The 14,457-nt window shown below is 44.5% G+C and overlaps 2 protein-coding genes across 7 annotated transcripts in view; one reads left to right on the forward strand and one right to left on the reverse strand.

The window, feature by feature from the left end:
- Window positions 1-14,457, reverse strand: part of CTNNA2 (catenin alpha 2) — a 944,211-nt gene that overhangs the window by 339,783 nt on the left and 589,971 nt on the right. The gene's annotated exons all lie outside the window — the stretch shown is intronic.
- On the forward strand, window positions 12,367-14,277 carry LRRTM1 (leucine rich repeat transmembrane neuronal 1). The gene is made up of 2 exons (XM_088026191.1): window positions 12,367-12,397; window positions 12,686-14,277. The coding sequence occupies exons 1-2, from the start codon at window positions 12,367-12,369 to the stop codon at window positions 14,275-14,277; spliced, it is 1,623 nt and encodes a 540-aa protein (XP_087882317.1).

Here is a 14,457-nt window from a genome sequence, read left to right on the forward strand (position 1 = left end):
GTACCTAAAAATTATCCAATTTATCTGTTTGCTTACAAGGTTACTCGGTCTCATCACTGTAGCCCTATACTTAGAATACGCCTATAGGTTAAATGCTTACCAGATATTTAACTAGTGACTGGTGGACTGATTGACAAGAACAGGACTCCAAAGCACATATATTTAAGACAGCATTAATTACAGCTTCAAAGAAAAAGTTATCCCATTCGAAAAAGGGAATACTCAAAGCAAATTTCACACAGAATGACAGCATTATGCTTTAATGCAAAATGTCTTCTTGTTGTTGCTTTCCTCTTCCTCTTTTTTTCCCCTCCAGTCTTGAGGTCAAAGCAAACCAGAGGAGGGCACCAGAAGTTGCAAACAGGTTCTTCCTCTTAGAAGAAAGCCAAAAGTTGAGAAAAGCTAGAAGTCTTTTAGATGTTACTTGTTTGTCCTCAGCCTGGTAAAATACACTTTTATTGTTGAAAGCTTAGGCTCTCCTCCCTCCTGTTCCCCCTCACTTCTGGGGCTGAAGTGAACAGAACCCAACAAGCTATGATATTCTTGTATTTCCTATAAGTTGACACCAGTGGTCTGCACACACTAGATTCTTCCTAAGTTCTGCTGGTCTCATTTACTTGTACAAAGGCCGAAAGAGGACCTAAGGACTCATGCACATTCTAGAAATATTTAACTTGTGGTCTAATGGTTGGAAAGTCAATCTTTCAATCTTTAGAAAACCAAGGGCCAGTTAGCAACTGTTCAGGAATGTAAAAGGTCGGTTTAAGTAAGTATGTGCCTCACAGTTTCTACGTTAAAAATTGTTCTAACATCTAAATGGTGCTTCCTATTAAATACAACATTCTTTAATATTTATGTACTGTTATTTTAATTTTAAATTTCCATTTTTATAGGCAAAGGACAGTTGAGCGGAAAAATGTTATACCTTCTCTCTCTCTAGCTATTCATGCTGTGAAGCAACCTGTTTCACTGTTTAAACCTATGTTTGTTCTGTTTCAATTGTGCAGAAAGAAACAGTTCTGGCACCTTTAAAAATCAAAGATCTATCACTCAACAGGAGAACATAGCAACTAGCAAAGGGAATTATGAGGAATAGTGAAAAGATACCACGCTCCTAAAACCCTATCAGACTTATGATTCAGCTGGGGTTCTTGCAAAATTGTCAATTCTTATTCAGCATATCTAAGGTGGAACCTACCATTCTACCTTTCTAACAAGCGCTGTGTGATGCCTGTGCTTCTGGGCCTTGGTGCTTATGGTCCATAGTGTTTGGGCCATATGGCTTGAGAAATAAAATTGTTTTAGAGCATTTAGTACTTACAGAGAGAGTAAACATTAATCCACTGACGCTTTATTTAACCTGTAAAAACCACCATAAGTTCTTCCCCTCCTATCCAGAAAAGGAGCCTAATCCTCCACTCTTTGAGTCAGGCTGATCATGTGATTAGCTTTAGCCAACAAACAACAGCAATTTGCAGGAAGACAAGACTTGAAGGATGTGGGTCCCATGGCGTTATGGTTAGCACTCTGGACTCTGAAATGTACATGCATACTGGGACTTGCTCTTTCCTGCCCCTCTTGGAATCCTGTAGTCACCACATAACTGCACCTGAGCTAGCCTATTGGAGGACAAAAGGCCGTGTGGAAGAGAACTGAGGGGTCCCTGGCTGCAGTGAGTCAGTCAGTGGGACCCCAGCCAACAGTGTGCCAATCTCCATCTCTGTGAGTGAAGACATCGTAGTTGCCTAGTCTCCAGCTAATTGTCCATCTGATCATAGACATTTGAGTGAGCACAGTCAAGCCATCCCATACAGAAGATCTCTGGGGCCAACACACAGAATCAGGAAGTACATAAAAATAATTGTTGGTTTAACCAGCAAGCTTTTTGTTTGTTGTTTCTGTTTTTATGCAGTCTCTGAAGTAGGAACAGGTACTTAAAGAAGGAGCAGTAAGAGTTTAAGTTTAGAGATGCATGATACCATTGTGTTTAAGATTCTTTTTTTTTTTTTGAAGATTTTATTTATTTGACAGAGACATAGCAAGAGAGGGAACACAAGCAGGGGGAGTGGGGGAGGGAGTAGCAGGCTTCCCACTGAGTGGGGAGCCCAATGTGGGGATCAATCCCAGGACTGGACCCTGGGACCATGACCTGAGCTGAAGGCAGATGCTCAACCACTGAGCCACCCAGGCACCCCTGTGCTTAAGATTCTTTTTCCTTCTTGTCTTCAGTCTAAGTGATATATCTTTGGCCTTATATAATAGAAATTGAGATAAGTAGTTATTACAATAGCATTTGTACTACTTCTCTATTTTTATAATTTAATTTATTATTTTTTTTTATTTTACTATGTTAAATACTTCTACTTAGAAGTGAAATCACTTTGTCCAGGTCATATCGCTTATAAATGGTGGAATACTTTTCAGCCTGATATAGCATCAGAAATTTCAAGTTTTTTCAGTAAGTTCTTCAATGTCTCAGATTCTTCTGCTAAAACGCAAATATAGGACTGCATTCTGAAGGACATGATCTCCAGTCATCACCCTGTTTCTTGTTTGAGAAGGTAATATAAGGTCCATCCGCAAAGGAACAATCTTACACTGATGTGAGATGCCAATGACAAACTCTCTTGGGAGAAGGATACACTCCACCTCAGCCAGCCAATGACATAGTCCCTAGACAAACAGGACCACGGCCGCACTTTTCCTTTGCAGGTTTACTCATTGTTGGGCACTCTCCCCCTAGCATCACTAACCCTTGACCATCTGGGCTCCTCTTGAATCCTGTCAATGTCAGCCATGTTTTAATGACACTGTCATGACCATGTCTATATATTAAAGGCTGCTCACTACGGACTATACAGCATTTCTCAATTTTTTAAACTAACCCTCCTATTGAGGCAATTTCTACCTCTTCTGCTCCCTCTCGTTCTTTTATGTTGAGAACATTATTTTAAAAGAAGCTTTGCAAACTAGTATTCCACAAGTTGAATACGGCCTGCAATATCACTTGCTTACTAATATAATGTGATTTTTAAAAATTAGAATTTAATAGACTTTAAGCAAAACATGTACTTTGCAGGTAGCCTGGGACCTGCCATTCCCTGTCATCCAGCTGCTTCCCACACCCACATTGCCTTACTAGATTGCAGAGACTTCTGATGGTGCAGCAGCTTGTAGGCTAATCTCTCTCCCTGGGGATTTGCACCTACCACCGACACTCTAACCACCATATATCTCCCAGAGATGCCATGATCTCTATGTCCCGCTGTAACCTGTTTCTATTTTCAACTGCTTACTCTTAGCTCCAAATGTTAGCTTGCTTCCACATCTTATTCTTCCTTGCTTTCCATTTACCCTAGATTAACCCATTCTATTGAAATCATCTTAAATTAATTCTCTGAAAAACTACCATTTACATGATTGTCAATCCCACTACAAAACCATTATTGTACCTGGCCTGCCCCATACATCTCTGATGTTAATAGAGTAAGTCCCACTTGGGCTAACAATATCTCACTTGGGCAGATGTGGTAGCCTCCCAACTGTTCTCCTTCCTCCCAGTATCTGTTTCCCTGCCCTTCACGTTCAAGGCCATCACTTATTGTACCCACATTCTAGAAATCATAATCCAGGTTGAAAGTCTTCCTAGTCTGGTTCTAAGCTAACATTCCAGTCTCATCTCTCCTCATACATGTGCTCCCAACATCCTATGCATCTCAGAAGCCCTTGTAGTTTTTCCACAGATTTTGCCTACCTAACTGGAGTGGCCTCCATCCTTCCATCTAGTCAACTCCTCCTCCTCTTCTCCCAGCTCCTCTGGCTGATCTCGCTTAACTAGTTGGAGAAATCTCTCCAACCACAGCTCTTATTTACATCTCTGCCACAGCACAAATCAAATTGTTTCACTACCCATCACCTGCAACCCAGATCTGAGAACAGTGGAGGCAGGGACTACATTTTATTGAATTCTGTATCTCATCAGCTAAACCTCCATTTGACTTAAAAGAAAAACAAATAAGAACAGCAACAGACATTTATGTTAAATAACTAAAAGGCATTCTCAAGGTGTCTGTGGGAGATTAAGAAGTAGTAACACAGAATGGGAGATGACATTTAAATAAAGACATAAATGCATCCAAATGAGCAGGTAAATTTAGCACTGAAAGCTCATTGCTTATGGATGGTGGGAGATTTCCTACACAAAACAGATCTTTGTAAGGATGCCATGTATAAATGCCATTAATCTGTGTGAATTCAACACAAAAGTTGGGTTAATATTTTGTGCCTATGTGTCAGTGTACTTTAGAGGCTATTTATATTTGCTCAGATTTCATTGGCTATTGATTAGGCAAGAATTTGAACAAGTTCATAAACTCTATTCACCAAGAATCTCTACGAACCCAGAACTGTGCCAGACTACATTCAGAAGAGAATGTGCATGTGTATCAGTGCTAGGTGGTTATTCCTCCACTCTTCATATATGGTCTCTCATATCTGATCTTCTTCTGTACATCTGGAAGTAGATATTAGAGGGTCCTAAAAGCAGGAACATAACAAGTCTATTCTTAGGAAGTTTTGTTTTATCTGCAAGGACAAAATTAGCAACATCTGGAAAATTCTATAAAACAAGATAATTAAATGTCAAGATGTATCAGAGAAAGAACTTACTACAGAATTAAATTGGTTTCATTATTTGTGGCTAGGATGAGGAGGTAAGACTTGCTAATACCAAGCAGAAGAACGGTGTTGTCCAGCTATCTTAATAAATTCTGAGGACCTGAAAAAAAAAAAAAAAAGTTCTTTCACCAGTGTCCTACTATAGCACTTGAAATCCAAACCTTAGAATCACTCTTTGGTAGGGAGAGAGCCAAGTTAGAGTCAGTTGTTCCTGTGGACTGCAATTAAATAGATGTTTCCAAAGCTGTCCTAGCACATTCGTTTGGTGTTAAGAGGTGTCCTAAATAATTGGGTGAAACCAAGAAAAACAAGATTTCTTGTGATTGAAATAAAGAGTGTATTCTCACAGAACAGAGCACAGTCTGGTGCATTTCAAAAATATGTTTAAACATTCTTATCCCAACATGAGCATTTTAAGTAACACTGCAGTAAACTATTTTCAGACATTAACACCTTTATGAAAATAATTTGGCTGGACAGCTACTTAATAAGATGTGAGAATGAAATGCTCATGAACTCCCAAAAGAAACACCCAAGCCCCCAAAGCCCAACCCTCCATCTGAAGCGGGAATGGACTCTATGGGAAGGAGTGGAGAAACGAGAATGGGGAGGAAGGATAGTTCCAAGGCAGGGAGAACATTCAGATAGAGATCTCAGTCAGTGCCTGAGCAAGATGAAGGAGAGGGGAGAAAAAGGTGTTTCTGTTTGTGATGTGGTGGAGTTTCTCAAGGAGAAGAGAAAGCAGCAAAAGAGCTCTTGAGGATGAAATGTGTACAACCTTTCAGGGAGACAATATGGCATTATGTACAGGAAGTCTTTTTAAAGTCCCCACCCTTGGAACACCAATTTTAGAATTAAAATTTAAGGACACAGTTGTCCAAACAAGCAAAGGAACATGTCCTAGTTTGTTCAGGCTGCTATATAACAAACTCCCTTAGACCAAGTGGCTTAAACAATGAACATTTATTTCTCACAGTTTGGAGGTTTGGAAGTCTAAAATCAAGGTGCGTGCAGATTCAGTTTCTGGGGAGCGCCTGCCTCCTAGTTCATAGATAACCTTCTTGCTGTCCTCACATGCCAGAAGAGGCCAGAGAACTCTCTGGGGTCTCTTTGATCAGGGCTCTAATTCCATTCATGAGGGCTCCACCCACATGATCTAGTCTCCCCCACGGGCCCTACCTCCAAATAGCATTACCCCTGGGATCGGGTTTCAAAATATGAATTTTAGGGGGATATAAGCATTCAATCTACTACAGTATATGTATGAGAATGTTCATCAGAGCCATTTTATAATAGCTATGAAACAAAACTAAGTAATTGGTAAACAAGAGGGGATGGATAAGAGAAATAAAATAGAATGTTTTGTAGCATTGAAGATGATACTATTGATTTGTATTCTTGACGTGGAAAAATATCACAATGGAAAAAAGTTACAAAGGAATATGTGTAATGTTATCAGATTATTAGAATATATGTGTGAAATAGACAAACTCTAAAAGATTACATGCCCAAAACTTAATAGTTGATTTCTGGGTGTTGAAATTTCGGAGACAATCTTCATTTTAATTTTCAGGGTTTTTTTTGTTTTTTTTTTCAATTTTCACTTTTCTATAATAAAAAGGTAAAACTAAAATGTCCATGAGAAATACATGCAGACTGGCAGTGACAGGAAAACTGAGGGGTCAAGCAAGCAGGAAGATACCTAAAGCTAGCACATACAAGGGCTCTGTACTTCCTGCTGTTCCAGTGATAAAACCAAACCTTATTAAGAACCTACTAAGTACCAGGTACGACAGACACAGACTTTGCATTCTATGTGTTTGAAATCAAGATTCAGAAGGGGGTTTTTGTCCAAATTCTACCAACAGTCATGGGCAATCAATTAACATCACTGACCCTTCAATTCCACAGTTATAAAACTAGGGAATTGGTGACCCCTGGGTTCCTTTTTCAGGTTAGAATTTGTGAGTGCTTCAGTAGAATGCTTCTCAAAATTTAATTTTAACCTACAGCCTATGGTAAAATGCAGATGTGATTCAGTGGGCGTTGGAAGACATCTGATTCCACCTGTCTAACATGCTCCAAGGCTGTGAGTCCCAGGCTTACACTTTTAAGTTGCAAGACACTAATATAAACCATCTCTCTGAATTTCCCCAAGACTCCTTTAAAATAGCCATCTTTAGTCCTATTACATCGATAATGGAGTGACCTATCCAGGATCAAATGGATAGAAAATGGCAAAGCAGGGACCCCAATCAAGATCCTTTTATTCTAGTCTCCAAGACCTTTAATGTTCCATTCAGTTCTAAAATACTATAATTAGAAGTTACTGCCACACTCATACAAAGGGAACAGGACCAGGCATCAGATTAGTAAAGACAAGCTGCTAATGGAGTTCAAAGGAATGAAAGATCACTTTACAAGGGAATCTGTTAAGAACTCATAGAAGAAATTACATCAACCTTGAACAACAGCTAGAACGAAGGTAGGCAGAGATTGAGAGAGGATACAATAGTTAGGTATAATACCACACGATCAGAACATATGGCAGTGCAGAATGAACCTGCAGAGAAGGGCCCCACGTAACAGAACAGGCCTCTTGAACTAAGACAGGTATTTATTACAAGAGTCAAAGATGACTCTAAGGTGTTGGACTTTAGAGACTAACAGAATAGAGCAGACTCAAATTTTCAGTATGGCATTGGAAGCCCTTTACCAACTTCCTTCCTCTTCTCAACACAGAGGTTCCTCTTGTCCCTGTTTACCTTCTTCTCCCCCACACCCCAAGAAACTGAGCCACTCAAAAAGATGTAAGCATTCCAGTTCCCACACTTGTACGTATGCCTTTATGATGCCCACCCCTCCTGATATAGGTGCACCTATATCTTGAGTCCATAAGTTCCTTCATAAGATTTACCTCCATCAGTGAAGCCTTTAAGCACTGGTCCCATTTGATCGCTCAGTTCTTCTCATTTGTATGCTCTAGAGACATTTGTTCTCAAGCACTGGGCAATATATAAATATTATTGGCAAAGTCCCTCAGTGTCTGCTTCTCCTTTCTACTAAAAGTTCCCGGAGGAAAGCACTGAGTCACTGCATTTCTTGGGTTTACCCCCATTACTCACATCATGCACTGAACATGGTAGGTATTTCCTCAGCGCGATCTGTACTACTACCTAGTTTTAAGAAGAGGACAAAGGTCGATAAGAAAAAAAATACCTCCCCTCTTTAATTTGTTTCTCCTAAGTAGAACTCCTGAGAGAAGCCTTAGGGCCCTCACCTTTGGCCCCATGTGCATCTTCAGAGGCATTCTATAAAATGCCAGTTTATACTGTGTGCCCACAGAAACAAGAGAGTTAATTCTCTCCTTTTGAAATTGTGACTCCCACCCTCCTCGCCTTCCTCTAAATGTTTCCTTTTAAAGAAAGCCATGGTTCACTGCTACTGAAAATTAAAGAGAACAGCATAAAGATCAAGGTCCAAGCTGGTGCCGGCGATGACAGAACATTAAAATCACCACTCAAATTTCTCTTTCCTTGAACACTGCCAAAGACTACTAATGGAAAGCCAATCCCCAGAATGCATGCTCATTTCAGATGTTCTTCACTTGCAGCTCTTGGTTCACAAACCATTTGGACTACAATGAACAAACTGGAGGTGACCTCCAGTTGAGATGAAATGGGAAAGACATATCCCTTCAAAATTGTATGTGACTACCCCCCCAAGCCCACTCCTCACCTCCCCCTCCCATCGCAGCATGAAGTACCAAGAAAAAGCAGGAGGGTTTATTAGGCAAAGGTTAATTTGTAAGGTTTAGCAGAGGAGAAATTAATCACTCCCTCCTCCAAGCTATACTCTGGTCTCTCCAGCTATCTCAAGCTTGCTCTTCTCCCTCCTCTTAATTCCAGATTTGTTTTGGCAATCAGATTGGACCCCAGAGTTCCTTCCATTTTCTGAATCCACATTTTCAAGACTCTCCTCCTTTCTGACTTCAGTTCCCAATTGCATGTTGGCGTGATGGCTCGGGGTGGTTTTCTTGACATCTGACTACAGTACTCTGGTGGTTCAGCCAGACAGGGATAAGCTCATTCCCCATACGAATGTGGAAAATGTTAAGGGTGTTTTCAGAGCATGTAAAGTATCTCTCATCAGCAACCACCACCGAAGGAGAGGACATTTTGCCAACAGAAACCTGTGGTTCGCCCAAGTATATACACAATTGCTACATTATAACCCGAATCAAATGTTCTCACAAGACACTTAAAGAGAGAGAAAAGACCAGACATGAGGAAGGAGAGAACTTTAGGGGAGTTCTCTTCATTTTTACTTGTTAGTGTATTGGACCCTGAGAAGCATGAAATTAAAACTCTCGAAAAACAGCCTATATCAACTTGCTGTGGTGACTCAAAAGTTGTCGTTTCTCAACTTTGCTGAAACACTTGATTCATGTTGTTCTTGTTTAACCTAATTTGCATTGATTTAATCAGTGCTGGTATGCTTTAAATACATAATAAATTGGGATTCTGCAACTTAGATGACTTAGAATAGCTAAATTTCAATAAAGCTCATTTCAATCTGTTAATGTATACAGTTCTGCCAAGGGGTTTAAAAGCGTAGAAAAGATGCAAACTTGCCACATTAGAGGTGGGAAAGGTTTAAAGATACCATCCAGATGAAATGATTTGCAGGATAATAATGTGAAAAGCAATATATATATCTTAATTACAACCTAGACATATCTTCTACATTTTGAGTAGCATACTTAGAAGAAAACTCACATATAAATGCAGTGAATTTAATTTTATTCTCTTTCCTCCTTGCCAACACTGAACTCTTTTCTGCCTCTCTGTACCAGCTCTACAAATCAAGTGACATCCAAAGTGGGACCTCTTCTTGCCCATTTGGCAGGCTCCATCACCACTTTGCCAAGCCGCCTGCATTAGGAGGATTTTCTTCCTAGCAGCGGTGGGGATTGGGTGGCTTAGACTCACAGTGCTTGCTGAATGGTTGGCCAATGTTTACTCCTGCCTGCCCCCGCCTCCCCCACCACCCTTTAGAGTTTATGGCTCAATCAGCCAGGCTGCTGTCAGGAATAATTGTGTTGGCAAGAGGGGAAAACACTTGATGGTGAAATTGTTTGTCTGTTAAAGTGTTCCGCAGCACCTTGCAGGTGCCAGGATGAAAACGGCAGGTGCCCAGTCCAGAGTCAGGTAGGAGGCTAGAGTGACAGGCAACCATCAAGAATGGCAAGGGAAGAACACCACTTGGGTGTGGGACAGCAAAAAACCCATCTGTGGGGTAACAAGCTGTGAGACCTTGGGTAATGGCCTGATATCTCTGTGCCTCAGTCTCAGGTGCAAAATTAAGGGGCTTGATTTTCTAACGTCTCTTCTAGCTCCTAGATGACATGTGATGTATAGAATGTCTCGGATTTGTTTTCCTTCCAATTAAATAATACTTCTTGGAGATAAAGAACCAGGGCAGAGCAAAGATGGATAAAAAAATGTAATAATCCATGCCCCTGTTCATAGGACTTTTCCTGAAAAGTACCACCAGTCTTTGGTGACTTTGAACTCCCCTGGCTGGTGCCTTCAGCTTGGATGCTAAAGACCAATCCAGTTACTTGTCCAAAGTCAATCCAGCCTGGGAGCTTTGGTAATCCACTGCCTTCTTATCAAAATGAGTACCACTACAGATAATGCCCACTTACTTTCAATTCCTGAGAGGCAGAGATGATAGGAATTCAAAGAGAGGAGCTGGAGATTCACATTTGATTCCCCCTACCACCTCCTTGGGCATCTCTGTCAAGAAGCTAGGCTTGCCCACACTCACTTCCAGAAGGGTTTCCCTCTGCCATCTCTGAGGATTTTTTTTCTTTTTTTTTTAAACAAATGACCAACAGGTTCCTGACAGTAGCCATACAGACCCTCTCCAAGCTGGTTGGTTGGAACGAGAGAGAGAGAGAGCTCATTATAAGAACCCCATCTACAGATGATTGTGAATGGAAATAATCAGGCAAAGACTTCTTCTCTTCATACTTAGAAGACACAGTTTAGCAACAGTCTCAAAGTTTAATTAGGGTTATGTGTATGGAGGGGGGTAGGCTTTGTTATGGTTTAAACTACCCTTTCTCTGCTTATTCTCTAGCATATTCTCCTAGAGGGTACCAAAGGGTGCTGTAATCACCATGTGCAGCATGTTGAGGTCAGCCCTCCTGGGTGTCATACAGCAGAATCTTTTTTTTTTTTAAGATTTTATTTATTTATTCATTTGAGAGAGTGAGAATGAGAAAGAGAGAGAGCACATGAGAGGGGGGAGGGTCAGAGGGAGAAGCAGACTCCCTGCTGAGCAGGGAGTCCGATGCGGGACTCCATCCCGGGACTCCAGGATCATGACCTGAGCCGAAGGCAGTCGCTTAACCAACTGAGCCACCTAGGCGCCCCTACAGCAGAATCTTTCTTTGATCCACTTGGGACCTTATAGATATCTAGGGGGAATGGTCAAGTCCCCGCAGGATCTCAGGCAAGACTCCCTGCACACAGACATACGTTTCTGACACACTGGTCTCATACCACCAAATCGGGATGGCTTTCCAAATCCACTGGGTTTAGAAACCATTTCCCCATCTACCACTAAAAAAGGGCTGGCTGACTGCAGAACTCCAGTGCCTGTAAGGAAAGGGAAAAAAATAAAAATCTTAGCCAAGCCCCCACAATCACTGCTTTACTCTATCTTCTCTCAAGTTGCTTTTCTAAAGCAAAGGACCAAATGTTGATTTCTCTACAGATTCCTACGTGTCTCTTACATGTAGACAGCTTTAAAGGGGGGAGGGGGGAACATCCCCAAAAGGAAAGGGGGAGAGAACAGAACAGAATCTTTCAGTTTCCTGCTTGGAAATATCTTGTCGTTGATGATGCTAGCCCACATCTCCATCCCCTCTCCCCCCTTTTTGAAATATGGACAAAAAAGCTGAAAGTGTTTTCCGTTTCATCAAAGAACATATATTACTTTAGTGGCTCGGTAAAATGTTGGTTTTATGCCCACCCCTTTTCAATCTGCCCATGTCTGAGGTGCTCCGGGAAGACGCACAATCGTGAGCAGCTTACGACACTCAGTGAGCAGTAGGTGCCTGTGCAAGCTCGAGCCGCACACTGCCTGGCGGAGGGAAGGAGCCCGGGCGCCGCTCCCCGCTCCCCGCGCCGCCGCCCGCGCCGCCCGCGCCGCCCGCCGCCCGCCGCCCGCCGCCCGCACCTCCCCGCAAAGCATGAGCGAACCCGCTCTCCGCAGCCGCCCCGGGCGCGAATGGCAGGCGGTCTCCGCGGAGTAAAAGGTGGCGCCGGTCAGTGGTCCTTTCCAATGACGGACATTAACCAGACTGTCAAATCCAGGGGAGTCGTGAGCCCCGAGTTTGGAGTTTTTTTCCCCACAACGTCACAGTCCGAACTGCAGAGGGAAAGGACAGCGGCAGGAAGGCGAAGCCCGGCGCCGGCACGTAGTTGGGAAACTTGCGGGTCCTAGAAGTCGCCTCCCCGCCTCGCCAGCCGCCCTTGCAGCCCAGAGCCGAGCAGCAAAGTGAGACATTGTGCGCCTGCCAGATCCGCCGGCCGCGGACCGGGGCTGCCTCGGAAACACAGAGGGGTCTTCTCTCGCCCTGCATATAATTAGCCTGCACACAAAGGGAGCAGCTGAATGGAGGTTGTCACTCTCTGGAAAAGGGTGGGTAAGACACTTTTTAATTAAATTCTTTCCCGAAGATTTTTTTTTTCCTCCCTTTTCTTTGCTGCAGCATCTAACATGGACCAAATCACCATCTCTTTGATCTTTCCGTGGCTGTGAACTTTCCATGCTGCCCAGCTTTCTGCATGCTTAGAGGTGAACGTGTGGCTTTGGGGAGGGGGGTCCTTCTTTATTTCAATATATTTATTTGATTTTGCCCTTTTCTCCCCCTCCCTTGGAATAAAATATGATGTAGATTTCTGACCGAGCGCTTCCAATGGACATTCTCCAGCCTCTCTGGAAAGATTCTCGCTAATGGATTTCCTGCTGCTCGGTCTCTGTCTATACTGGCTGCTGAGGAGGCCCTCGGGGGTGGTCTTGTGTCTGCTGGGGGCCTGCTTTCAGATGCTGCCCGCCGCCCCCAGCGGGTGCCCGCAGCTGTGCCGGTGCGAGGGGCGGCTGCTGTACTGCGAGGCGCTCAACCTCACCGAGGCGCCCCACAACCTGTCCGGCCTGCTGGGCTTGTCCCTGCGCTACAACAGCCTCTCGGAGCTGCGCGCCGGCCAGTTCACGGGGTTAATGCAGCTCACGTGGCTCTATCTGGATCACAATCACATCTGCTCCGTGCAGGGGGACGCCTTTCAGAAACTGCGCCGAGTTAAGGAACTCACACTGAGTTCCAACCAGATCACCCAACTGGCCAACACCACCTTCCGGCCCATGCCCAACCTGCGCAGCGTGGACCTCTCGTACAACAAGCTGCAGGCGCTGGCGCCCGACCTCTTCCATGGGCTGCGTAAGCTCACCACGCTGCACATGCGGTCCAACGCTATCCAGTTCGTGCCGGTGCGCATCTTCCAGGACTGCCGCAGCCTCAAGTTTCTTGACATCGGATACAATCAGCTCAAGAGTCTGGCGCGCAACTCTTTCGCCGGCTTGTTCAAGCTCACAGAGCTGCACCTGGAGCACAACGACTTGGTCAAGGTGAACTTCGCCCACTTCCCGCGCCTCATCTCCCTGCACTCTCTCTGCCTGAAGAGGAACAAGGTGGCCATTGTGGTTAGTTCGCTAGACTGGGTTTGGAACCTGGAGAAAATGGACCTGTCAGGCAACGAGATCGAGTACATGGAGCCCCATGTGTTCGAGACCGTGCCGCACCTACAGTCTCTGCAGCTGGATTCCAACCGCCTCTCCTACATCGAGCCCCGGATCCTCAACTCCTGGAAATCGCTGACAAGCATCACCCTGGCCGGGAACCTATGGGACTGTGGGCGCAACGTGTGCGCCCTGGCCTCATGGCTCAACAGCTTCCAGGGGCGCTACGATGGCAACTTGCAGTGCGCCAGCCCGGAGTACGCACAGGGCGAGGACGTCCTAGACGCTGTGTACGCCTTCCACCTGTGCGAGGATGGGGCCGAGCCCACCAGCGGCCACCTGCTCTCAGCCGTCACCAACCACAGTGACCTGGGGCTCCCGGCCAGCCCGGCCACCACGCTCGCTGACGGCAGGGAGGGGCAGCTCGACGGCACGCACGAGCCGGCTACTGTGGCGCTCCCGGGCGGCGAGCACGCCGAGAACGCCGTGCAGATCCACAAGGTGGTCACAGGCACCATGGCCCTCATCTTCTCCTTCCTCATTGTGGTCCTGGTGCTCTATGTCTCCTGGAAGTGTTTCCCAGCCAGCCTCAGGCAGCTCAGACAGTGCTTTGTCACGCAGCGCAGGAAGCAAAAGCAGAAACAGACCATGCATCAGATGGCTGCCATGTCTGCCCAGGAATACTACGTTGATTACAAACCCAACCACATTGAAGGAGCCCTGGTGATCATCAATGAGTATGGATCCTGTACCTGCCACCAGCAGCCCGCAAGGGAATGCGAGGTGTGATTGTCCCAGTCGCTCTCAACCCGTGCGCTACCAAATACGCCTGGGCCCCTGGGGCGACGGCCAGCGCCAGGCTGGGGTCTTTCCTTGTCTGTGCTCTGAGATGCTCCTTGACTGAAACTGTACGGGGATATCTCCCAGAGACTTGACATTTTAGCTTTATTGTGTCTTAAAAACAAAAAC

Source organism: Eumetopias jubatus, unplaced genomic scaffold (assembly GCF_037043125.1).
Source record: "Eumetopias jubatus isolate StellerSeaLion01/CBP00866 unplaced genomic scaffold, mEumJub1_p1.0 scaffold_9, whole genome shotgun sequence".
Lineage (NCBI taxonomy): Eukaryota > Metazoa > Chordata > Mammalia > Carnivora > Otariidae > Eumetopias > Eumetopias jubatus.